Consider the following 22,083-nt stretch of genomic DNA (forward strand, 5'->3'; position numbering starts at 1 on the left):
TAAAGACAAAGCATTGTCTTAAGATTAGCCTGTTTTAAAAACGATATTATTCCTTGCGCTAGTGATTGGTAGCTGTATATAAAGTTAACTAATTCATGTTTTTGTCATTATATGTTAAGTTGAATGTTTTTTCGGCCTTACCACGAGTGCTGCTCCTGTTTGTTTTTTCTTCAGACATAGCCAAGTCTTAAGTTTTTTTCAATAGTTATTTAAAATTAAATATAAAATTATTTAGAAAATTTCAAATTAAATTTTACAATGCATAATTTTAAATAATTTGAAATTACAATTAATTTTTGAATGAATAATTGTTAATAATTTAATTTAATTTCATCATTTCATCATTTCATCATTAGAGTTTCCAATGGATAATTGTTTATTGTTTTTTTTTAAATAATTATTGGTTAAAGAATAATTGATAATAATTTGTTAATAGAAACGAAGCGAGCCTTAGATATGTTGTTTTTCTTAATAGAGGAAGTGACTGACGTGTACCCCTTTGGTTTCGGGGGGTTTAACGCACTCCTTTTGAATCCGCCAAGTTTACCTCTAGTTCGTGTTTCTCTTTAGTAATTCGCATAGGGAAAAGAGGGTGTCGCAAACAAATATTCGCGAAACCTTTCCAGTTAACAGAATACAACTTGGAATAATGTAATGTGAAATATAATTGAACAAGCTTTATTTTAGTATAAATTTTTGTGACGTATTTAAAAGGAAATCTGTTAAATTTTTATGTTTCCCCTTTTGTTTACTGTTTTGGTTACCAAATCCAAAGAGAATCGGCCCAAGGGAAGAAAAGTGAGAAAAGGAAAGTATTAAAAAAAGGGTACCCATTCTTCTCCCTCTTCTTTCCTCAGGCCGATTACCTGTGGAATCCACAGGTATCCACAGGTTTGATTCAGTCTCTACAACCATAAAAATTACTGAGAAAATTAAAATTTGAAGGATTTTCATTTAAATACGTCACAACAATTTATACTAAAAAAACTTGTTCAATTACCTTTCACATTACATTATTTCAAGTCCCTTCCTCTATTAAAAACGTTGTTTTAATTTATTTTAAAATTTATGAACTAAATTGTTTGTCAAAAAAATAAAATGTATTGTAATATATATATATTGTGAAGGTTAAGTTATAAAAATTGGAAACTGCAATTAACGTAGGACTATGAACTAAAAACGATCAAGACAAAGCTATGTCTTAAGTTGGTGAGCATACGTTGCCTAGATGGCAACCTCGAACTAGGGCTGTGGTACGGACGTTTTTTGGCGGTTTTTTTATGGTTTTTTTAGATGGGGTTTTCTTCTTCCGCGGGTCGGAGAGGGTTGGGCCAACTGAGTAAATGGGTTCGGCCCGGGCCAATGGGTCAATAAATTTTTACCGGCCGGGTAACGGCCCGGGTAAAAAATCGGGTCAAACACACTTTTTTTTGACAAACTTTAAAAAATTCCCTAATTTTCTTAATTATCTTCTTCTTCCAACATTGACACGACAATTATGTCTTCTGAACACGAACGCCCTTTTCTACCACTTATCCTACTTTTCATGCAACGAAATTCTCGTAGAGCATTTGGCGGCAATATTTTTAGGTCTTTCTTGAGGCTGCAGGCATAGTGAATAACGAGCTTCTCTATGTGACTACTAGATGGCGCCACCGCTCGGGTTGGCCCGCGAACCCGGCGGTTCAACCCCTCGCCCGGTCCGTACAAAATATTCCTCGGTGGGTCGAGTTAGGTTTTTTTTTTCTTCAGCCCGGGCTGTGGCCCGGGTTTTCATGGCCCGGCCCACAGCCCTACCTCGAACCACTCTATATATTTAAAAGGTGGTATGTTCATTTTTTAACTGTTATTTAAATTAAGGAAATAAAGAAGTGGTTTTCGACTATCATAGCGCAACAAATAAAAAAACGTTTCGATGCTTGGTAATTAACGCTTTTATATTATTACACTTCCATTGAAATACAAATCAGCGTATTGGAGAACAAATCAGACGAACTTCTGTTCTATAATTTTTTTCCTGCTGGGACCTTTCCTCGTCCTTTCGGTCTTCCAGGCAACCTTCCATTTCCTCGTCTTGTTCCTCTTGTTTTTCCCTGTGTTTGGAAAGGCGCAGATAAACGTCTGACCTTTACGCATGGCTCAATTGCCAATTTGGGGTCTTTATTAAAAACGAGATATTTTATAAGAGAAGCAGCCGCAGTACCCGCCGTACCATCTGCCACCCGCTTCAATGTCGTTTGCGGAGGAATTCCAGAGTTGCTTGGCCCAAATATTTCCCCTTCTGATTGTACCGTAGAGAAGTAAATACTAAAATAATCAGAATTTTAGTTGAAAGAAGACTGATATAAATTATACCTTCGCGGTGTTGATAATTGGGAGACGAAGACCTTGTGCTGGACGGTGAAAGAGGAGTGGAGGAAAGAGGTGATAAATTATTTCTCTCATTTTGCAATGTCAGCAAACTGTCCACATCTATACACACCATTGAAAAATCAATAATTTTAACACAACCTGAGTGGAAATAATATTATCTTTGTTGTTACCTTCGTGGCAATTTGGTGAAGGATATTGCTTTGCATTTTTCGACGGAGGAGTATATTTTGTACTACACTTCACCTGTTTCTCCATTTTGTTATTTTCTTCTTCTTCTTCTTCTTCTTCTTCTTCTTCTTGATCTTTTTTTTCTTCTTCTTTTTCTTGATCTTCTTCTTTTTCTTGATCTTCTTCTTTTTCTTGATCTTTTTCTTCTTCTTGATCTTCTTCTTCTTCTTGATCTTCTTCTTCTTCTTTTTCTTCTTCTTCTTCTTCTCCTGCTCTCTCTTTAGATGATTTCATTTTATTGTTTCCTGTCCTTTCATCTTTTTTCTCTTTCGTCTTTTTCTTTTTTCCTTTAAAATTTTAAAAATTTTTTAAGCACTAATAATTGCAAAATTTATTAGCATAATGCTTTTTCTACCTCTTTCAATGGAGTTTTTCTGCTCATGATTCTCGAGGAGTACTGATTCATTTTCATGTTCGATAGTTTTCTTCTTTGCTAAATTATATTATGAATGTTAGCACAGGTATAGAAGTAACTAGAAAACATGAAAACCTGTTCTATTTCTTTTGCTGGCTCCTTTTTCAATGAAGTTTCTCTGCTTTGGATTGTCATGAAGTAGTGATTCATTGTCTTGGTCGATTACTTTCTTCAGTCCTAAATTAGAATACAAATGTTAACACAGCTATAAAAATTTGTAGGAAACAAGAAATACCTCTTCTCTCTCTCTTGCTGGCTCTCTCTTGCCATATGCCCTTTTCTTCACACAACTTCTGTCTTTTCTCTGAAAAACATAATTTTAATTTAAAAACAATTTCTAATTTGAATACACTAGCAAAAAAGCAACCTTGTTTTTTGTTCCAATGTCGAACCCAATTGTGATCTATAAGAATGCCATGTTCTGATTGGAGAAACTGAATTCCCCCACCACTGGCTAAAACATATTTGGTATGTTGGGTTCCGTTGGGATAACGAATTAAACATACAACTGAAGCATTGAAGTTCTCAGCCATTTCATCTATTTTGGTGTAGATACTCTTGTGGCAGTGGGACTTCCTCCTGTCAAGGTTGTTTTGTTCGTGGTTACCCAAAGAATTCCAATAGTTTTGCCATTCGATAGTTTTCCATGGTTTATTTCGATTAGGTACTTCCTTTTTTCCTTTAAAGGATTCCTGTAATAATATAACATAATTATTTTAAGTAGGCATACGTAACCAAATTAATGACAAATAAATTACTTTGAACTGAGAAATTCTGATTCGATCTTCTTTGTTCTTCTGTTTAATTTGTCTCCCAATTATATTTTTCATGTGTTGTAATTCTTTTTTCCTTTGTGCCATGGCTTCATTTAGCCTCTTTTCAGCTAGATCTGTTTCATCGTGAACAATTTCAGAATTGCTGAGTGAATGTGAATCTTCCATGTTTGACTGTGAATGCCAAAAAAATCTGCATATGAATCAAACATAAACAGTCAGTAAAAGTTACGAAATGATACAAAAACTGTATGTGTGTACTTACAGCTTGTTCAACGAGTTGCAGTCAAGAACTATGACAGGATCAATGTACTTTGTTCTGTGAGTAAATTTTCAAGAAGTGCAAGTCATATGACACAGATTATTGGCCCATCAGACATTACATTGAATAGGTAATGTAAAAGGTAGTATTTCAGCTCTGCAATGAGTAATCAGGAGTATTATTATTAGCTTTGTTTAAACTATGATGTAATGGGTTGTATGCATCAATATATAACTGGTCAGAATTTCTTTACTTTGTTATTTGATAAATGAAATATCATAATTAATATTTAATATCAGATGTGGTAAAATAACAAAAATTGGACTGGATAACCAGCTCCCCAACACGTCACATCAGTATTCAGAAAAAATGTCAAATTAAACAAAAGATGTGGCACAATAAAAAAAATGGGACTGGATAACCAGCTCTACCCCAAAAATAACATTCGGTTCAATAAAAATAAATGAGACCGGATTACCTTCTTTAATGTAACGCATATTATTTAACACCAACGAAAAAGCCACGCGACTGCTTAAGCAAAAAAAAGTGTAGCAGACAACTTTCCACATTTCTGTCACTAGGGGGCACAATGTAAGTTCGGGGTCGCTTAATTTTCCCTCCGCTAGATGTCAGCATAGCTTGACAAAGTAGCTTGAAAAAATAGCGCCGGAAAATAGATAGGTGCCGGGTTGAGGTTGAGGGTTGAGGTCAACTTGATCTCGGTCGTCGGGGCGAACCCTACCGGCTTCTCGGGGGACAATAGAAAGTGGTAGGGTTCGCCCCGACGACCGTAGGCACGGTAGCGCTCGTGGTGGCGAAGGGCTACAACACATTATAAACACGAATAGGCTACATGCAGTCTGCAATGGATTAATTTTGTTGGTTATCTTTTCTTTTCAGTATTCTTTTATGTAGTTGTAGTTTTAGATTAGAATCTTAGATTTTCATTATTATTACAATGACAAGTGTGCCATCTGAGGAAGAAACGGGAAATCCCATCGATGATGTAGCCGAAACAGAAAAGTTTGAGTTTGGGAAAGGATACGATTTAACTTATTTTAAAGATATTAGGGTATGTTTTTAAGATGTATATGCTTATAAGTTACTTAATTTAATTCTTTTCTTATAGGAGAAATATCGAGGAAAAAGAAAGGCAAGAAGAAGAACTGCACAAGGCCTTGTTGAAATTCCCAGTTATCCAACCCGCCCAGCCCTTTGGTTGGATTTTAAAAAGTCCAAAGGAACCTGCAGCTCCAGACGTACATCCATTCACAGCATTGTAAGTATAAAGCTACCATATTTCTGACACATATTAACACTTCACAATTTTAAAGCAATCTAAAACAGCCTTCGAAAATGGAATGGACCATTTTACGCTGTCTGCATCCCAAAATGTACAGGAATGGTCCACTGACGTCAGTGGGTATGGGAATCTTGCAGGTGAGTTTATGAAAACACCAGAATGTCATGCTGCAGTAGTCGCTTGGACTGCGTTGGTTAAAAAATACCAATGTAAGTAGTTTAGATAAGTAACATGTTTTGTTCATTAGACTTTTAATTACCTGTATATTCTATAGTGAAAAGGGAAACAGATTCAGGCTGATGTTGAATCCGACTTTTTGGATGAAGACACGTTCGCCTACAACATTGAAAATGGCATCGAAGACCTTCTATTAGATAATATTCAAGAAGATGGTGATGAGGAAAATGAAGCATACGAAGAAGATAGCGAAGAGGAGACTGCTGATTACCAGGATTACAGCGACGAAGAGACAAACGATTATCAAGACTACGCTGACGAGGACAATGAAGGAAACAATTAATATCGACCGTTTAAAACTCTCTTATATATAGTTATGCTAATCCTGTAATTAGGGCTACTTTTGAAATGGAGCTATTGATGAAAGGGAATAAAAATATAATTATGAGGTTTTTGATTTGTTTCATTAACATTATTCGTCATCCTTATAGGCCTATCCGAGTGCGCGTGAAAATAAAATTATTTCGCAGTTAATTATACATGCCTATGTTGATATCAGACTTAATCTGACATGATATTACGATTCAGCGTCAAAAGTTGAGTTAGAGGTGTAATTTTTATTAATGTTAGTGGTTCAGCCGCATAGTAGCGTGCGTGAAAATAAAAATTCGTTCACGGTTAATTACACAAACGTGTGTTCATTTAAGGCTTATTCTGACCTGATATTCCGATTCAGCGTCAAAAGTTGAGTTAGAGGTGTAATTTTCATTCATTTTGGTAGTAGCCTGCGGGATTTAGTTTTTAGCGATCAAATTTTTTACTGAAAAAGTCCGCCCTGTAACTGTAAGCGAGTTACTGCGCTTTTTTTCCTTAAAAAAAGTGTCGTAAACCAATAACTCCCGCAGGCTACCACCAATATGAATGAAAATTACACCTCTAACTCAACTTTTGACGCTGAATCGGAATATCAGGTCAGAATAAGCCTTAAATGAACACACGTTTGTGTAATTAACCGCGAACGAATTTTTATTTTCACGCACGCTACTAGGCGGCTGACAACCAAAATTAATGAAAATTACAATTCCGACTCAGATTTTTATGCTGAATCGAAATATCAATTCAGAATCAGCCTAATATGAACATACGCATGTGTAATTCACTGCGAACGAATTTTTTATTTTCACGCGCGCTACTAGGCGGCTGACAACCAAAATTAATGAAAATTACAATTCCGACTCAGATTTTTATGCTGAATCGAAATATCAATTCAGAATCAGCCTAATATGAACATACGCATGTGTAATTCACTGCGAAATAATTTTTATTTTCACGCACACTATTATGCGGCTGGCTAATAATTCAATGAAAAAACGCATAAAAAACTTTTATTTACTTGCATGCGGTAAACGACTTCCCAAGAAATACTTGATCGGAGCTAATGATTTTTCCCCCACAAATTTTACGTGATTGTGATGGGATTTGTACTTTTTATATTGGTGAATACGTACTTATATCTACGTGACTACGTTACTTATTTTGATTGAATTCTTCATTTATCAAAATATATTTTAATGGAGTTACAATGCATACATATCGTTTTGAACCCGCCACAGTTCTGATGGAATGAACTTCATCAATCATCATGGCGAAAAATCCTATGTTCATCACAAGTTAGTAAGACGGTAAATTGTTCAAAGATAGTTTTTCCTTCTTTATGCTCATCACAGTACATTGGGTCAACCTGGGGGGGACAACTACTTATGTAGCGTTGAGACTAAAAATTGGCCAGGTCTGAACTAAACCAGCAATAAAACCTGAATTGACACTTTTGAACTGCTTTGTTTACCTTGTTTATATTGACAGTATGTTGTAGGACAGTGTGTTGTAGCCCTTCGCCACCACGAGCGCTACCGTGCCTACGGTCGTCGGGGCGAACCCTACCACTTTCTATTGTCCCCCGAGAAGCCGGTAGGGTTCGCCCCGACGACCGAGATCAAGTTGAATGACGTGGGCCACGTCTGGTTGTGGTGAATGCTGTGGTCGTTGCCACATTCAGCTTCCCGTTCGTAATATGTTGCTCTACATTTGCCGGGATTTGTAGGAACCGGGCGAGAACGTCCTCGCTTCGTTTGAGATGATAGGGCTCAGCCGCTCAGCGCTTATCCCTAGCCATCTAGGGGGAGAGTGAATGTGGCTATGTTTTGGACCGCTAGGTGGCTATCCGTTTGAATAACTTTCATGGGTTTTATGTAAAAAAAGGGGGGGAAATGCAAAATAATATTAAAGAATAATTCTAATTATTTCGGTTGATTTATTTTGCAATTAAAAGGTAGCATTTTTCATTAAATTAAAAAAAGATCACAGCAAAAAGAAAGCATAGCAACGGTGTTAAGCAGACGATGATAGCAGACTAAGGTTGGATTGACGAAAAAAGTATCTGTATTTCGCTGCTACAAACGGCGCACCAATGCACCATACATTTTTACGTAATTTGTCATGGCAGAAGTAAGTTCATTGAGTGAGTCGGAAAATTATGTGGAAAGTGATTTCGAAACCTCATCAACAGAAGAGAAAAAGAAGAAAAATGTTTATCCCAAGAGGAAAAGAAAGTATCATCATTTATCCGAGCATTTTTCCAAGTCGAAGAACAATGTAAAAGTAAAGTCTAGTTCCACTGCTGGAAAAACTTTTACTTATCTTGGAAAAACTAGGAAGAAAAAAAAATTCAACTCTTAGTGGTGATTCCCTTCAACATTCTTCGCAATCCGTACAACAGCCACAAACTGTTTCATCATTCACTACCCATCATTCAGCACATGACATAGCGACTGATGAATTCCCATCAGCTATCAGCCTTGAAGATCTTGGTTACTATGAAAATCCAGTACAATTTTATTTTGGTTATATAAATAAAGTGAAATTGTATCTTTGCAGATAAGCTAAGAAGAGAAGTGAAAAACGACTTAGAAAGCATGCAGGTAAGACAACATCGAACATGGCAAGAACGACAAACATTTGGTGCATGGGGACAGCATGCTAGAAGAAGAATTTTTACAGAATATGTATCAAGACAGCCACTATTTCATTCAAAATGTGACCAGTGTCATGGTGATTTGAACTTCTACGCTGTGAGATGTATGACCTGCAAAAGACACCTTTGCCATCAATGTGATGCAAACACACACTCCAGCATGCCATTTTATCGAAGACTATTGTGTTCTTGCGAAACCCTGGAAACATTACAGCCCCATCATTTTATCGATGAAGAAGGAAACATTATAACAAAAGGTATCTGTCTAAAAATAAAAATTCAGACACACGTGTTTCTCAACTATTATGCTCTTTTACAGATGTTTGTTTACCATGCTTTGTGCCTCTTAAATGCTGTGATGTAAACTGCCTTGGATCGATGTCGCTTACACCCAATCTCACAGAATCAATCGTGGTTGTCACTGAGCAAGGTAAAAATAACATTCAATGTAGACCGTATTCTAAAGACTATCTAATAATTTAAAAAATAATTGGACAGGTCGGTTTCTGTTAAAGGGAACTAATTTTGTTTGTGATAGTTGCCATACTGTTAGGAAAGCCACTATCGACGACTATATATTTTCTGGTTTTTTCCCTGCAAGTTTATCAGAGAAAGTTACATATCTTTTTTCAGAAGAGGCACTTCTATTAGGGTATCACATTTCCCACAAGTGTCCAGGTTCTTCAAAGAACATGTACGCTCGCACTCTTGAAGACGTATCTAAAGAATATGGACGGGTACGTGACACAAAGCAGTACAATTTATTCAATTGTTATAATTATGATTTGGTTGATTTGGAAGAATGGACCGATTAACGTACCGTTATTTACTACTGCGGAAAGAGAGTGGGAAACCTGTCGCCACTATATTGACCAAGAAGTGCTGAAAAGAGACAAAACTCATTGCCCAAGTTGTGGGAAAGAACCTTTAGTCAGATCTTCTGACGCTATCGTAAAATTGAGGCGCTTAAGCTCGGCTGGAAAAGTGCACAATCCAGAAAACGAAAGAACGTAAGATGCGTGTACAAGAAAACACGACAAAGACTGGTCTTAAGTTTTATTATTTCAATAGAATGGAACAGCCACAGGCGAGGTTTGGAAACATAGTTATCAAATCCGATACAGAAGTTGAAAATTTCCGTCAAAGGATTTACAACAAAGTTTCTACTGTACGCAATTACATTTCATTTGAAACTACTAGATTTGACATGCTGGACTACGATATGATTAATCATAATTTTATAGTATTTTTAATTCCCATATCTTATTTTGTAGACAAAAAAGAAACAGATGTGTGGGGGATCGGCTTTTAAGGCCGCAAGAGAAGACTCCAATGAACAAAAGAAGTATGACGAGACTGGGCTCGTCGTTAGCTCTTGCAAGCACTGCGTTGTACCATACGCAATCAACATGTTTAAAGGTGAATCGTGGACCCATACTGCATTTATGCACAACGAAGCCATGAAAAGTAACGCCAAATTCTTCTGCTACGACGTGGTATGCCAATACTGGAAATGGATGAAAACAAAAGTGGCTCGTCATTTTCCTGAATACCGTAATCTAACAAGTGAAATGACAGGAATCTTGCCTATCATGCATAAGAATGCACATCAATTGCCATGCAAGGTATTATATCAATAAATTATGAAGCAAAGTCTTCTCTCAAGCTTGAAATATATATGTACAAAACAGATTTTATGGAATCCCCCGCTGGACAACTGGAATGGGCTTAACTGGAGGAGAAGAGCACGAGCAAGTTTTCTCCAAATTGTATCTATATGCTTATGTGCTAAAGCATATGGCCAAACATAGTAATAGAGCTTCTTACTGTATTTATTAGCAAACATTGTTGCATTGTTAACTATTAATTCAACGATTTTACTCTTACTTCATTTAGACAGAAACGATTTTTTAACATTAGCTATTCTTTATTGGAACTGGGGTAAAATTGAAAATATGCATTTCCTTCTACGCAAAAAGCTAGAAAAAGTAAACAACTTTGCAATACAGGTTGAATAATTATTTGAAAATAACGAAAATTTTCTTAGGCAAGAAAGGAAATCAAACAAGGCACTCCAAAACTCGAGAAATTGTTGGAAACCCATAACCTCGTATATAATGATCTTCCACTGATTCACAAGGAGCTGGAGACAAAAGCTAAGGCAATTCTTGACCAAAGAAAAACCAAAAAGACTACAGTTGATACACTGAGAAGAATGCTGGAGGGCTTACATGCTCATTTAAAGACTACTTCCATTTCTATCTCTAAAGAAGCAGGTATATTACAAAAAATAAATTGAGACCGCATTACTTACTCAGAGTATCGAACTTGTACTAAAAAAGAAAATTCGAAGAGTCGCACTAAATTAAGGCGGGTTTTGACGGAAACTAAACGAAAGGCTTTGGAAACGATTGAATTAATTAATTCTAAGGATACAACGCTTCCAATTTCTTACGAGGATTTCAATGAAGGTGTCTTTCCTTGGGAAACAGTTCTGGATCGGGATGACACGCACTTTCCCACACGTAAAAATAAAAAAAATTGTACTTTTTTAAGTAAAAACTTCATTTCGTCGTTTTTGCAGTTTCCCTTGTCGACAAATATAATATTGTTGATTGTTGGATGCTATTGAAAAGAGCAAGGGAGGAAATTACATTGAGTAAGAATGAAATGATAAACTACATGCGATTCCTCATTGATAAACGGTCATCACTACAACAACCAAGTCAAAAACATACCGGAGAAGACGAGAAATTTGCGAAAGGGAAATCCGTCATGAAAGTTTCTGAAGTTCATCATCTTAATTTAAAAATTCAAATGGCTCTAACAACATTTAATTTAAAGTGCAACCAGGATTTTTCAGATTTCGTATGTGAAACACAAACAAATCATTCTGAACCAGAATTTGAGTTTGAAACATCTGATGAAGACAATTACGATTCTCTCTCAGAATCCGAATATTCTGATGAAGAAACAGAAAGCTCATCTAGCTATTCGGAAGATGATGAATCTGCAATATAATTTAGAATACAAATTGCATAATTCTTACTAAAAGTTATGAAAAATAAATGTTTGACTCTTTTAAAGCAATATTGTATTTAATAAAAGTAAGAGAACCTTTTCTCTGATCCGTACCGTTGCAAAATTAAAATAATAACTAATTGTGGTGCTTGAGAGACGTCAACCGAACAAACGAATCGAAACACCAAGGTAATTCTTCTGAAAAGGCTTTGTCTGAAATTTTTAAATTTCTTTTTTGGCTTTTAATATTAAACAATAAAGATCTTTTGACTAAAAAAGAAATAATTTGTGTTTTTCTTGATTAAATAAAACTTAAATTACAAAAAAAATAAGATTTTCCTTGTTTAGTTACATAATTTTTTCTACTTCGGTACTATTTAGAGTTAATTTAGATGCTTCCGATTGTGATTCCTTATGAAGATTGGCTTAGTTAATTAAAAAAATTCTTAGTTAGTAAAAATTTACATAATCCCCAAAATTACATGGTAATAGCGCTTTCGTAAAAATAGATAAAACCTTAACACGTTGCTTTGTCTGAAGTATTTTTTAAATGAAAGATTCTTGGATTTGAGAAGTTTTTAAAGAAATGCTAAGTTGAAAAGAAAAAAAATTCTCAAAATGTGCAACCCTCAACATATGCTCTGCGACTTAAGATAAGGCTGTGTCTGAAATTTTAAATGACACCCATACCATTAAAACAGAACATTTTTTAGAAAATTATGAAAGGGAATATAAACGTTTGGACGTTTATGCTGTGAATTGAAAAGGGATAAAATAAATGTATAACCCCCCCACCCTACTGAGACAAAAAGCTCTTATGGCGTTAGTCTACCTCTCCTGTTAGACCGTGTTTTGAACCATACTGCCCATACCGCCAAGTCGAGCAATGCTTCCGGAGCTCTCCGAAAGGATCAGCGCAGTCGAATTCGTCGTCTAGGGAGGGGGAGGGGAAAAAATGTCGACTGCTTGACTTCACAAATTTATAATCATAAATTATTTCAAATTAATATTTGTAAAATTCCTTGATGAAATTGATAAATACTTTTAAAATTTAATTTTAAATAACTATTGAAAAAAACTTAAGACTTGCCTATGTCTGAAGAAAAAACAAACAGGAGCAGCACTCATGGTAAGGCCGAAAAAACATTCAACTTAACATATAATGACAAAAACATGAATTAGTTAACTTTATATACAGCTACCAATCACTAGCGCAAGGTATAATATCGTTTTTAAAACAGGCTAATCTTAAGACAATGCTTTGTCTTAAAAAAAAAGAGAGAATAAGCCCTCTTGGTAAGGCCGAAAAACCTTAGACTTAACATATAATGACAAAAACATGACGAATTAAACTTGAAATACAGCTACCAATCACTAGCGCGAGGAATAATATCGTATTTAAAACAGACAAATCTTAAGACAATGCTTTGTCTAAACAAAAGAAAGAATTAGCGTTCTTGGTAAGGCCGGCAAAAAAATTTAACTTAACATATAATGACAAAAATATGAATAAGACAACTTTAAATACAGCTACCAATCACTAGCGGAAGGAATAATATCGTATTTAAAAAAGCCGAATCTTAAGACAATGCTTTGTCTGTTACTTTGAAAAAATGAAGACAAAGGTATGTCTTAAGTCGGTGAGCATATGTTGTCTTAGGGAAAGTAATGTCGCAAATTGGTGGGAGAGTGTACTGAAACCAGGTATCAAACGCATTTCGGTAGATTATTCTAAACAAAGAGCTAGAATGATTAGGGAAACGAAATTTTTCTACCAGTCCTGCATTCAGGAGATGGCCGAAGCAGATACCTTTGATTGGGTTGCCTTTCACCAGTTGAGGAAATTCTCAAAGTCTTGGGAGGAGAGCACACTTAAAGGGTATGGGATTCGTTCCCGCTGCTTTGAAGGCCAAGAGGTGGAGGAAGCCAATATTTTTCATGTAAATAGAGCTAGAGTTAACTACCGAAAATGTCGTATTGATAAAATCATTGCCTCTAATGGCACATGCTTATCGACCAAAGAGGACATTTCAGGAGAGATTATTTCACATTTCAGTAAAATTTTCAAAAATCAACCTTCTCCTGACATACTGGCAGGTACTGATTTTCTTGAGGGAGTAAGAGATTGCTTTAAGCCAACCCCAAACCTGACTGCACCAATTTCCCTCCTTGAGATTAAAGCTGCTCTGATGGCGATGAAATCAAACAAGTCTCCTGGCACCGATGGCATTCCTTACGAGTTTTACGTAGAATTTTGGGACGTGATCGCACCCCATTTCTTGGATATGTTCAATCATATCCTTGAAAGGGAAACTCTTACGTCATCGCAGGGCCAAGCGGCGATCAGGCTAATTCCCAAGTCTTCAGGGCTCTGTGGAATTTCTAATTTTCGGCCAATTTCTCTTCTGAATTGTGACTACAAAGTCATGGCATCTGTTTTAGCGAGACGATTGAGGCAGACACTGTCATCTACCATAGGGCCTCATCAAAAAGGTGGGGTACCTGGTAGATTGATTTTTGACAACTTAATGCTTTATAGAGATGTCATTCAATTCGTTGATGACCGGGGATGCCATGACTCTTCCAACTTTGCGATTCGGGGTATGGGCGCTGCCATTGTTGGAGTTGACTTTGAAAAGGCCTACGACCTGGTTAACAGGGAAGTCCTCTGGAGGATTCTGGATGTCATGGGCTATCCCACCACCTTCATCCGTTGGCTACAGACTATGTATTCTGTAACAGGAATGTCAATTCTCAACGGATCGGAGGTGGCTGGGGTGCTTTCTGATATTCAATCAATTCGCCAGGGATGCCCCCTATCTGTCCATCTCTTTATTCTATACATTGAGCCGTTACTTTTGCGTTTATCTCGAGTTCTCCAGGGCATATCATTGTTTAATGAAAAACTCACTGTCAGAGCCTTCGTTGATGACGTCACCATTTTCATTTCTTGTGACGAAGATTTTACCAGGGCAGGACAGGTCCTTGACTTGTTCTGCCAGTGGACAAAGGCAAGGATGAATAAGGAGAAAACAAAAGCCCTGGGACTCGGGACTTGGAGCTCTAGGATGACTTGGCCTCTTGAGTGGCTTGTGTCGGCACAAACATTGTCCCTATTAGGAATTAAATTCTCTCACTCCATAGTTGAGACAGCTGATAGGGTTTGGAATGATGCATTTGGCTCTCTAAATGGTATTCTGCGAGAGAATGCCTGTCGACGTTTCAATCTATACCAGAGGGTTATTTTCCTGAAGTCGAAGGCTCTCTCCGGAACTGTGTTTATTGCACAAGTATTACCATGTAAACAAAATATGGCTGACCAGATTTTAAAGGCTATCATGAAATTTCTATGGATTGGAAAAGTTGAAAGGCCGAACAAAACTGTAGTTTATCGTCCTGTTAGTCAAGGGGGACTGGGAATGGTCAACACACATCTTTTTTACCGTTCCCTTTTCTTGTGTCCTATGTATAAAGTCCTGACAGGCCCCAATAGTCCAGAAAGCTCTCTACTTCGTTATTGGATGTCCTTTCCTCTTCGAACCGTACTACCTCTCTACAAGAACAACACCGTACCCGTTGCAGTTATGAAGAGGCCCACTTACCTTCAGGAACCCCTGCACCAAATAAAACAACTGTTTGCCTCTTCGATCCTGGTGCAGGGGAGTCCAATGGTGCACAGGAAAACATACAACCATTGGATCCTGGAGGTGACCACTTTGGGGAAGCTGGAGATCCTAAGGCCTAACCTGGATTGGCCACGTATCTGGAAGGAGACTGCAGCCCTGCCAAGCAACATCAGAGAAACCATGTTCCTTTTCAACCAGCGACTTCTCCCTACCAGGACCAGATGCCATCGGTTAGATCCTTCCAAAGATGCAACATGTCCAATCTGCCATCAGCACCCAGAAACCGATGAGCATCTGACATTCCAATGTCCTGAACGCCACATCGTTTGGAGCTGGTTGGAAGGAACCATACGTCAAATGGGCTGCAAGTCTTCCAAAGAAGATCTCATTCGTGGCCATTTTGGGCCAATAGGTAATCTCCGGCAAACATTTACTCTTCTGGCTGCATACATCTTCATCACCTGGAAAGCAAGAAATACCCATCGTATCCCTCGCCAAGAAGAAGTAGAGAGCTTATGGAAAGCACTTTTTCCTCCCAGTCCACTCCTTTCCATTTAGTCTTCCCTTTTAGTTCCGTTTTGTTCTTTTATATTGCTTTTGTATATATTTCCCTGCCTCTATTTGTAAATCCTTTGTTTATTTTTGTTTTTTTGGTGTCTGCTAGACAATTGCTTTTGTTTACCTTTGGTTTTTTGTTTTTCTTGTATTAATCTACCTCAATATTTGTTCGCATTTGTTTGTTTTTGTTAGTCGACCAATTAACGGGACCTACATTGTCAAATTTTTGCTTTTCTTCCCCTTTAATCGTCTGCATCCAAGGAAAATAATTATTTGTATCTTTGTTTTCTTTTGTTTTGATAAATGTTAGAGTGCCATGAAAATTAACTGATAATAAAAGAGGATTTTACAAAAAAAAAAAAAAAAAGAATGTTGCTTTCTGTCTGTTAAATTGCACACGTAGTTGCTGCATAGATGATTAAAAGTTCTTGTTTACGGATAAGTTTTAGTCAAGTGAAGTTTGATTCTGCTTTTAGACGAGGTGACCGAGTGGTTAAGGTGATGGACTGCTAATCCATTGTGCATTGCACGCGTGGGTTCGAATCCCATCTTCGTCGATTAGTATTATTTCTTTTAATGACGAATGACTGGCGCATCTCGCTACCGTGTTGTTGTGAAAACAAACATTGATTGCTGTATATTCTGGATGAAAGATCGGTGTTTCAAACGGGTCCTATGGTGTAATGGTTAGCACTTCAGACTCTGACTCTGATAATCTGAGTTCAAATCTCAGTAGGGCGTATTATTATAAGAAACCAAAAGAAAATCTGGTTGTTTATTCTCCTATTCGTAGAAGATATTCTCGTGGTAAACGCCACCTTTTTTGTCATTTCTTCTTTGAAAGTTTCCACCTCTACCCTTTAAACTTATTCCTTCAGTCAACGGCTTAATTATCTCCTCTGAGTCCTTTAAATTGTTTTAACCTTGATAGCTAAACCGTATAAATGATTCTTCCCCTTTCTCCTTTCCCAAACTTCTTTGTCCACAACTTTAATTTCTTTTTCTCGCCAAATACAACTTAGATACACAATATGGAACAGTAAATAAAAATGAATTGACGTAGCTTACATTATACTGTATTCTTCTGAATCATTTAACGTGGGTCACATTAAGTACAACATCTAGAAAACACCCATCTCCGCACGAAGTGAACCTGCGTATTGGCACAAAAATAACATTGTTTAATAGCAAGTAACTTCCCCGAGTGAGGTTCGAACTCACGACCTCGAGATTATGAGACTCGCGCGCTGCCTACTGCGCTATCGAGACGTCTAACCTGTAACAAAAGTTACAATTTAAAAGAGGACAATGTTTCGTAAGGTATATTAAAGAAATAATTGATATTGCTATCCCAGAACGCGGTAAGTAAGCCCGGTTAGCTCAGCCGGTAGAGCGCGGGACTTTTAATCCTGAGGTCGAGGGTTCAAGTCCCTCATCGGGCGTAGTGCTTCGAATGTTGCTTTCTGTCTGTTAAATTGCACACGTAGTTGCTGCATAGATGATAAAAGTTCTTGTTTACGGATAAGTGTTAGTCAAGTGAAGTTTGATTCTGCTTATAGACGAGGTGACCGAGTGGTTAAGGTGATGGACTGCTAATCCATTGTGCATTGCACGCGAGGGTTCGAATCCCATCTTCGTCGATTAGTATTCTTTCTTTTAATGACGAATGACTGGCGCATCTTGCTACCGTGTTGTTGTGAAAACAAACATTGATTGCTGTATATTCTTGATGAAAGATCGGTGTTTCAAACGGGTCCTATGGTGTAATGGTTAGCACTTCAGACTCTGACTCTGATAATCTGAGTTCAAATCTCAGTAGGGCCTCTTATTATAAGAAACCAAAAGAAAATCTGGTTGTTTATTCTCCTATTCGTAGAAGATATTCTCGTGGTAAACGCCACCTTTTTGTCATTTCTTCTTTGAAAGTTTCCACCTCTACCCTTTAAACTTATTCCTTCAGTCAACGGTTTAATTATCTCCTCTGAGTCCTTTAAATTGTTTTAACCTTGATAGCTAAACCGTATAAATGATTCTTCCCCTTTCTCCTTTCCCAAACTTCTTTGTCCACAACTTTAATTTCTTTTTCTCGCCAAATACAACTTAGATACACAATATGGAACAGTAAATAAAAATGAATTGACGTAGCTTACATTATACTGTATTCTTCTGAATCATTTAACGTGGGTCACATTAAGTACAACATCTAGAAAACATCCATCTCCGCACGAAGTGAACCTGCGTATAGGCACAAAAATAACATTGTTTAATAGCAAGTAACTGCCCCGAGTGAGGTTCGAACTCACGACCTCGAGGTTATGAGACTCGCGCGCTGCCTACTGCGCTATCGAGGCGTCTGACCTGTAACAAAAATTACAATTTAAAAGAGGACAATGTTTCGTAAGGTATATTAAAGAAATAATTGATATTGCTATCCCAGAACGCGGTAAGTAAGCCCGGTTAGCTCAGCCGGTAGAGCGCGGGACTTTTAATCCTGAGGTCGAGGGTTCAAGTCCCTCATCGGGCGTAGTGCTTCGAATGTTGCTTTCTGTCTGTGAAATTGCACACGTAGTTGCTGCATAGATGATTAAAAGTTCTTGTTTACGAATAAGTGTTAGTCAAGTGAAGTTTGATTCTGCTTTTAGACGAGGTGACCGAGTGGTTAAGGTGATGGACTGCTAATCCATTGTGCATTGCACGCGTGGGTTCGAATCCCATCTTCGTCGATTAGTATTCTTTCTTTTAATGACGAATGACTGGCGCATCTCGCTACCGTGTTGTTGTGAAAACAAACATTGATTGCTGTATATTCTGGATGAAAGATCGGTGTTTCAAACGGGTCCTATGGTGTAATGGTTAGCACTTCAGACTCTGACTCTGATAATCTGAGTTCAAATCTCAGTAGGGCCTCTTATTATAAGAAACCAAAAGAAAATCTGGTTGTTTATTCTCCTATTCGTAGAAGATATTCTCGTGGTAAACGCCACCTTTTTTGTCATTTCTTCTTTGAAAGTTTCCACCTCTACCCTTTAAACTTATTCCTTCAGTCAACGGTTTAATTATCTCCTCTGAGTCCTTTAAATTGTTTTAACCTTGATAGCTAAACCGTATAAATGATTCTTCCCCTTTCTCCTTTCCCAAACTTCTTTGTCCACAACTTTAATTTCTTTTTCTCGCCAAATACAACTTAGATACACAATATGGAACAGTAAATAAAAATGAATTGACGTAGCTTACATTATACTGTATTCTTCTGAATCATTTAACGTGGGTCACATTAAGTACAACATCTAGAAAACACCCATCTCCGCACGAAGTGAACCTGCGTATTGGCACAAAAATAACATTGTTTAATAGCAAGTAACTGCCCCGAGTGAGGTTCGAACTCACGACCTCGAGATTATGAGACTCGCGCGCTGCCTACTGCGCTATCGAGGCGTGTAACCTGTAACAAAAGTTACAATTTAAAAGAGGACAATGTTTCGTAAGGTATATTAAAGAAATAATTGATATTGCTATCCCAGAACGCGGTATGTAAGCCCGGTTAGCTCAGCCGGTAGAGCGCGGGACTTTTAATCCTGAGGTCGAGGGTTCAAGTCCCTCATCGGGCGTAGTGCTTCGAATGTTGCTTTCTGTCTGTGAAATTGCACACGTAGTTGCTGCATAGATGATTAAAAGTTCTTGTTTACGAATAAGTGTTAGTCAAGTGAAGTTTGATTCTGCTTTTAGACGAGGTGACCGAGTGGTTAAGGTGATGGACTGCTAATCCATTGTGCATTGCACGCGTGGGTTCGAATCCCATCTTCGTCGATTAGTATTCTTTCTTTTAATGACGAATGACTGGCGCATCTCGCTACCGTGTTGTTGTGAAAACAAACATTGATTGCTGTATATTCTGGATGAAAGATCGGTGGTACAAACGGGTCCTATGGTGTAATGGTTAGCACTTCAGACTCTGACTCTGATAATCTGAGTTCAAATCTCAGTAGGGCCTCTTATTATAAGAAACCAAAAGAAAATCTGGTTGTTTATTCTCCTATTCGTAGAAGATATTCTCGTGGTAAACGCCACCTTTTTTGTCATTTCTTCTTTGAAAGTTTCCACCTCTACCCTTTAAACTTATTCCTTCAGTCAACGGTTTAATTATCTCCTCTGAGTCCTTTAAATTGTTTTAACCTTGATAGCTAAACCGTATAAATGATTCTTCCCCTTTCTCCTTTCCCAAACTTCTTTGTCCACAACTTTAATTTCTTTTTCTCGCCAAATACAACTTAGATACACAATATGGAACAGTAAATAAAAATGAATTGACGTAGCTTACATTATACTGTATTCTTCTGAATCATTTAACGTGGGTCACATTAAGTACAACATCTAGAAAACACCCATCTCCGCACGAAGTGAACCTGCGTATTGGCACAAAAATAACATTGTTTAATAGCAAGTAACTGCCCCGAGTGAGGTTCGAACTCACGACCTCGAGATTATGAGACTCGCGCGCTGCCTACTGCGCTATCGAGGCGTGTAACCTGTAACAAAAGTTACAATTTAAAAGAGGACAATGTTTCGTAAGGTATATTAAAGAAATAATTGATATTGCTATCCCAGAACGCGGTATGTAAGCCCGGTTAGCTCAGCCGGTAGAGCGCGGGACTTTTAATCCTGAGGTCGAGGGTTCAAGTCCCTCATCGGGCGTAGTGCTTCGAATGTTGCTTTCTGTCTGTGAAATTGCACACGTAGTTGCTGCATAGATGATTAAAAGTTCTTGTTTACGAATAAGTGTTAGTCAAGTGAAGTTTGATTCTGCTTTTAGACGAGGTGACCGAGTGGTTAAGGTGATGGACTGCTAATCCATTGTGCATTGCACGCGTGGGTTCGAATCCCATCTTCGTCGATTAGTATTCTTTCTTTTAATGACGAATGACTGGCGCATCTCGCTACCGTGTTGTTGTGAAAACAAACATTGATTGCTGTATATTCTGGATGAAAGATCGGTGGTTCAAACGGGTCCTATGGTGTAATGGTTAGCACTTCAGACTCTGACTCTGATAATCTGAGTTCAAATCTCAGTAGGGCCTCTTATTATAAGAAACCAAAAGAAAATCTGGTTGTTTATTCTCCTATTCGTAGAAGATATTCTCGTGGTAAACGCCACCTTTTTTGTCATTTCTTCTTTGAAAGTTTCCACCTCTACCCTTTAAACTTATTCCTTCAGTCAACGGTTTAATTATCTCCTCTGAGTCCTTTAAATTGTTTTAACCTTGATAGCTAAACCGTATAAATGATTCTTCCCCTTTCTCCTTTCCCAAACTTCTTTGTCCACAACTTTAATTTCTTTTTCTCGCCAAATACAACTTAGATACACAATATGGAACAGTAAATAAAAATGAATTGACGTAGCTTACATTATACTGTATTCTTCTGAATCATTTAACGTGGGTCACATTAAGTACAACATCTAGAAAACACCCATCTCCGCACGAAGTGAACCTGCGTGTTGGCACAAAAATAACATTGTTTAATAGCAAGTAACTGCCCCGAGTGAGGTTCGAACTCACGACCTCGAGATTATGAGACTCGCGCGCTGCCTACTGCGCTATCGAGGCGTGTAACCTGTAACAAAAGTTACAATTTAAAAGAGGACAATGTTTCGTAAGGTATATTAAAGAAATAATTGATATTGCTATCCCAGAACGCGGTATGTAAGCCCGGTTAGCTCAGCCGGTAGAGCGCGGGACTTTTAATCCTGAGGTCGAGGGTTCAAGTCCCTCATCGGGCGTAGTGCTTCGAAAGTTGCTTTCTGTCTGTTAAATTGCACACGTAGTTGCTGCATAGATGATTAAAAGTTCTTGTTTACGGATAAGTGTTAGTCAAGTGAAGTTTGATTCTGCTTTTAGACGAGGTGACCGAGTGGTTAATCTGATGGACTGCTAATCCATTATGCATTGCACGCGTGGGTTCGAATCCCATCTTCGTCGATTAGTATTCTTTCTTTTAATGACGAATGACTGGCGCATCTCGCTACCGTGTTGTTGTGAAAACAAACATTGATTGCTGTATATTCTGGATGAAAGATCGGTGTTTCAAACGGGTCCTATGGTGTAATGGTTATCACTTCAGACTCTGACTCTGATAATCTGAGTTCAAATCTCAGTAGGGCCTCTTATTATAAGAAACCAAAAGAAAATCTGGTTGTTTATTCTCCTATTCGTAGAAGATATTCTCGTGGTAAACGCCACCTTTTTTGTCATTTCTTCTTTGAAAGTTTCCACCTCTACCCTTTAAACTTATTCCTTCAGTCAACGGTTTAATTATCTCC

The 22,083-nt window shown here is 37.6% G+C and overlaps 4 protein-coding genes and 17 non-coding genes across 21 annotated transcripts; 17 read left to right on the forward strand and 4 right to left on the reverse strand.

The window, feature by feature from the left end:
* Positions 1-1,934: 1,934 nt before the first annotated feature.
* LOC123475788 (cilia- and flagella-associated protein 251-like) lies at positions 1,935-4,620 on the reverse strand. Its single transcript, XM_045178827.1, is given in 11 exon segments — positions 1,935-2,281; positions 2,356-2,472; positions 2,544-2,888; positions 2,957-3,034; positions 3,092-3,185; positions 3,252-3,320; positions 3,523-3,708; positions 3,775-3,945; positions 3,947-3,982; positions 4,173-4,207; positions 4,545-4,620. Coding segments are annotated over 11 exon segments (1,485 nt in total). The 3' UTR covers positions 1,935-2,003.
* A 250-nt stretch (positions 4,621-4,870) lies between these two features.
* On the forward strand, positions 4,871-5,983 carry LOC123475789. The gene is made up of 4 exons (XM_045178828.1): positions 4,871-5,123; positions 5,181-5,330; positions 5,386-5,563; positions 5,629-5,983. Exons 1-4 carry the CDS (start codon positions 5,010-5,012, stop codon positions 5,652-5,654), a joined length of 468 nt encoding a protein of 155 aa, XP_045034763.1. The 5' UTR covers positions 4,871-5,009; the 3' UTR covers positions 5,655-5,983.
* Positions 5,984-7,970: 1,987 nt separating this feature from the next.
* On the forward strand, positions 7,971-10,202 carry LOC123475711. Its single transcript, XM_045178706.1, has 7 exons — positions 7,971-8,398; positions 8,466-8,819; positions 8,882-8,992; positions 9,061-9,299; positions 9,364-9,572; positions 9,634-9,730; positions 9,837-10,202. Exons 2-7 carry the CDS (start codon positions 8,504-8,506, stop codon positions 10,200-10,202), a joined length of 1,338 nt encoding a protein of 445 aa, XP_045034641.1. The 5' UTR covers positions 7,971-8,398; positions 8,466-8,503.
* Positions 10,203-10,272: 70 nt separating this feature from the next.
* Positions 10,273-11,583, forward strand: LOC123475712. The gene is made up of 5 exons (XM_045178707.1): positions 10,273-10,372; positions 10,459-10,550; positions 10,610-10,838; positions 10,905-11,087; positions 11,147-11,583. The coding sequence occupies exons 1-5, from the start codon at positions 10,285-10,287 to the stop codon at positions 11,581-11,583; spliced, it is 1,029 nt and encodes a 342-aa protein (XP_045034642.1). The 5' UTR covers positions 10,273-10,284.
* Positions 11,584-16,242: 4,659 nt separating this feature from the next.
* Positions 16,243-16,324, forward strand: Trnas-gcu. Its single transcript has one exon. It is a non-coding gene; the product is annotated as a tRNA-Ser (tRNA).
* An 812-nt stretch (positions 16,325-17,136) lies between these two features.
* Positions 17,137-17,209, forward strand: Trnak-uuu. The gene has a single exon. It is a non-coding gene; the product is annotated as a tRNA-Lys (tRNA).
* Positions 17,210-17,519: 310 nt separating this feature from the next.
* Positions 17,520-17,591, forward strand: Trnaq-cug. The gene has a single exon. It is a non-coding gene; the product is annotated as a tRNA-Gln (tRNA).
* A 627-nt stretch (positions 17,592-18,218) lies between these two features.
* Positions 18,219-18,291, forward strand: Trnak-uuu. Its single transcript has one exon. It is a non-coding gene; the product is annotated as a tRNA-Lys (tRNA).
* A 117-nt stretch (positions 18,292-18,408) lies between these two features.
* Trnas-gcu lies at positions 18,409-18,490 on the forward strand. Its single transcript has one exon. It is a non-coding gene; the product is annotated as a tRNA-Ser (tRNA).
* Positions 18,491-18,602: 112 nt separating this feature from the next.
* Trnaq-cug lies at positions 18,603-18,674 on the forward strand. Its single transcript has one exon. It is a non-coding gene; the product is annotated as a tRNA-Gln (tRNA).
* Positions 18,675-19,129: 455 nt separating this feature from the next.
* Positions 19,130-19,202, reverse strand: Trnam-cau. The gene has a single exon. It is a non-coding gene; the product is annotated as a tRNA-Met (tRNA).
* Positions 19,203-19,302: 100 nt separating this feature from the next.
* On the forward strand, positions 19,303-19,375 carry Trnak-uuu. Its single transcript has one exon. It is a non-coding gene; the product is annotated as a tRNA-Lys (tRNA).
* Positions 19,376-19,492: 117 nt separating this feature from the next.
* On the forward strand, positions 19,493-19,574 carry Trnas-gcu. Its single transcript has one exon. It is a non-coding gene; the product is annotated as a tRNA-Ser (tRNA).
* Positions 19,575-19,686: 112 nt separating this feature from the next.
* On the forward strand, positions 19,687-19,758 carry Trnaq-cug. Its single transcript has one exon. It is a non-coding gene; the product is annotated as a tRNA-Gln (tRNA).
* Positions 19,759-20,213: 455 nt separating this feature from the next.
* Trnam-cau lies at positions 20,214-20,286 on the reverse strand. Its single transcript has one exon. It is a non-coding gene; the product is annotated as a tRNA-Met (tRNA).
* Positions 20,287-20,386: 100 nt separating this feature from the next.
* Trnak-uuu lies at positions 20,387-20,459 on the forward strand. Its single transcript has one exon. It is a non-coding gene; the product is annotated as a tRNA-Lys (tRNA).
* Positions 20,460-20,576: 117 nt separating this feature from the next.
* On the forward strand, positions 20,577-20,658 carry Trnas-gcu. The gene has a single exon. It is a non-coding gene; the product is annotated as a tRNA-Ser (tRNA).
* Positions 20,659-20,770: 112 nt separating this feature from the next.
* Trnaq-cug lies at positions 20,771-20,842 on the forward strand. The gene has a single exon. It is a non-coding gene; the product is annotated as a tRNA-Gln (tRNA).
* A 455-nt stretch (positions 20,843-21,297) lies between these two features.
* Positions 21,298-21,370, reverse strand: Trnam-cau. The gene has a single exon. It is a non-coding gene; the product is annotated as a tRNA-Met (tRNA).
* Positions 21,371-21,470: 100 nt separating this feature from the next.
* On the forward strand, positions 21,471-21,543 carry Trnak-uuu. Its single transcript has one exon. It is a non-coding gene; the product is annotated as a tRNA-Lys (tRNA).
* Positions 21,544-21,854: 311 nt separating this feature from the next.
* Positions 21,855-21,926, forward strand: Trnaq-cug. The gene has a single exon. It is a non-coding gene; the product is annotated as a tRNA-Gln (tRNA).
* The last annotated feature ends 157 nt before the right edge of the window (positions 21,927-22,083 follow it).

The sequence above is a fragment of the Daphnia magna genome, linkage group LG9 (assembly GCF_020631705.1).
Source record: "Daphnia magna isolate NIES linkage group LG9, ASM2063170v1.1, whole genome shotgun sequence".
In the NCBI taxonomy this organism is placed as follows: domain Eukaryota; kingdom Metazoa; phylum Arthropoda; class Branchiopoda; order Diplostraca; family Daphniidae; genus Daphnia; species Daphnia magna.

Coding starts and splice junctions, on each gene's coding strand:
- LOC123475789 (XM_045178828.1), top strand. CDS start 5,010: ATGACAAGTGTGCCATCTGAGGAAGAAACGGGAAATCCCATCGATGAT. Junction 5,124..5,180: donor CTTATTTTAAAGATATTAGG/GTATGTTTTTAA, acceptor CTTTTCTTATAG/GAGAAATATCGAGGAAAAAG. Junction 5,331..5,385: donor GTACATCCATTCACAGCATT/GTAAGTATAAAG, acceptor ACAATTTTAAAG/CAATCTAAAACAGCCTTCGA.
- LOC123475711 (XM_045178706.1), top strand. CDS start 8,504: ATGCAGGTAAGACAACATCGAACATGGCAAGAACGACAAACATTTGGT. Junction 8,820..8,881: donor AGGAAACATTATAACAAAAG/GTATCTGTCTAA, acceptor GCTCTTTTACAG/ATGTTTGTTTACCATGCTTT. Junction 8,993..9,060: donor CGTGGTTGTCACTGAGCAAG/GTAAAAATAACA, acceptor ATAATTGGACAG/GTCGGTTTCTGTTAAAGGGA.
- LOC123475712 (XM_045178707.1), top strand. CDS start 10,285: ATGGGCTTAACTGGAGGAGAAGAGCACGAGCAAGTTTTCTCCAAATTG. Junction 10,551..10,609: donor TACGCAAAAAGCTAGAAAAA/GTAAACAACTTT, acceptor AAATTTTCTTAG/GCAAGAAAGGAAATCAAACA. Junction 10,839..10,904: donor TTCTATCTCTAAAGAAGCAG/GTATATTACAAA, acceptor GTACTAAAAAAG/AAAATTCGAAGAGTCGCACT.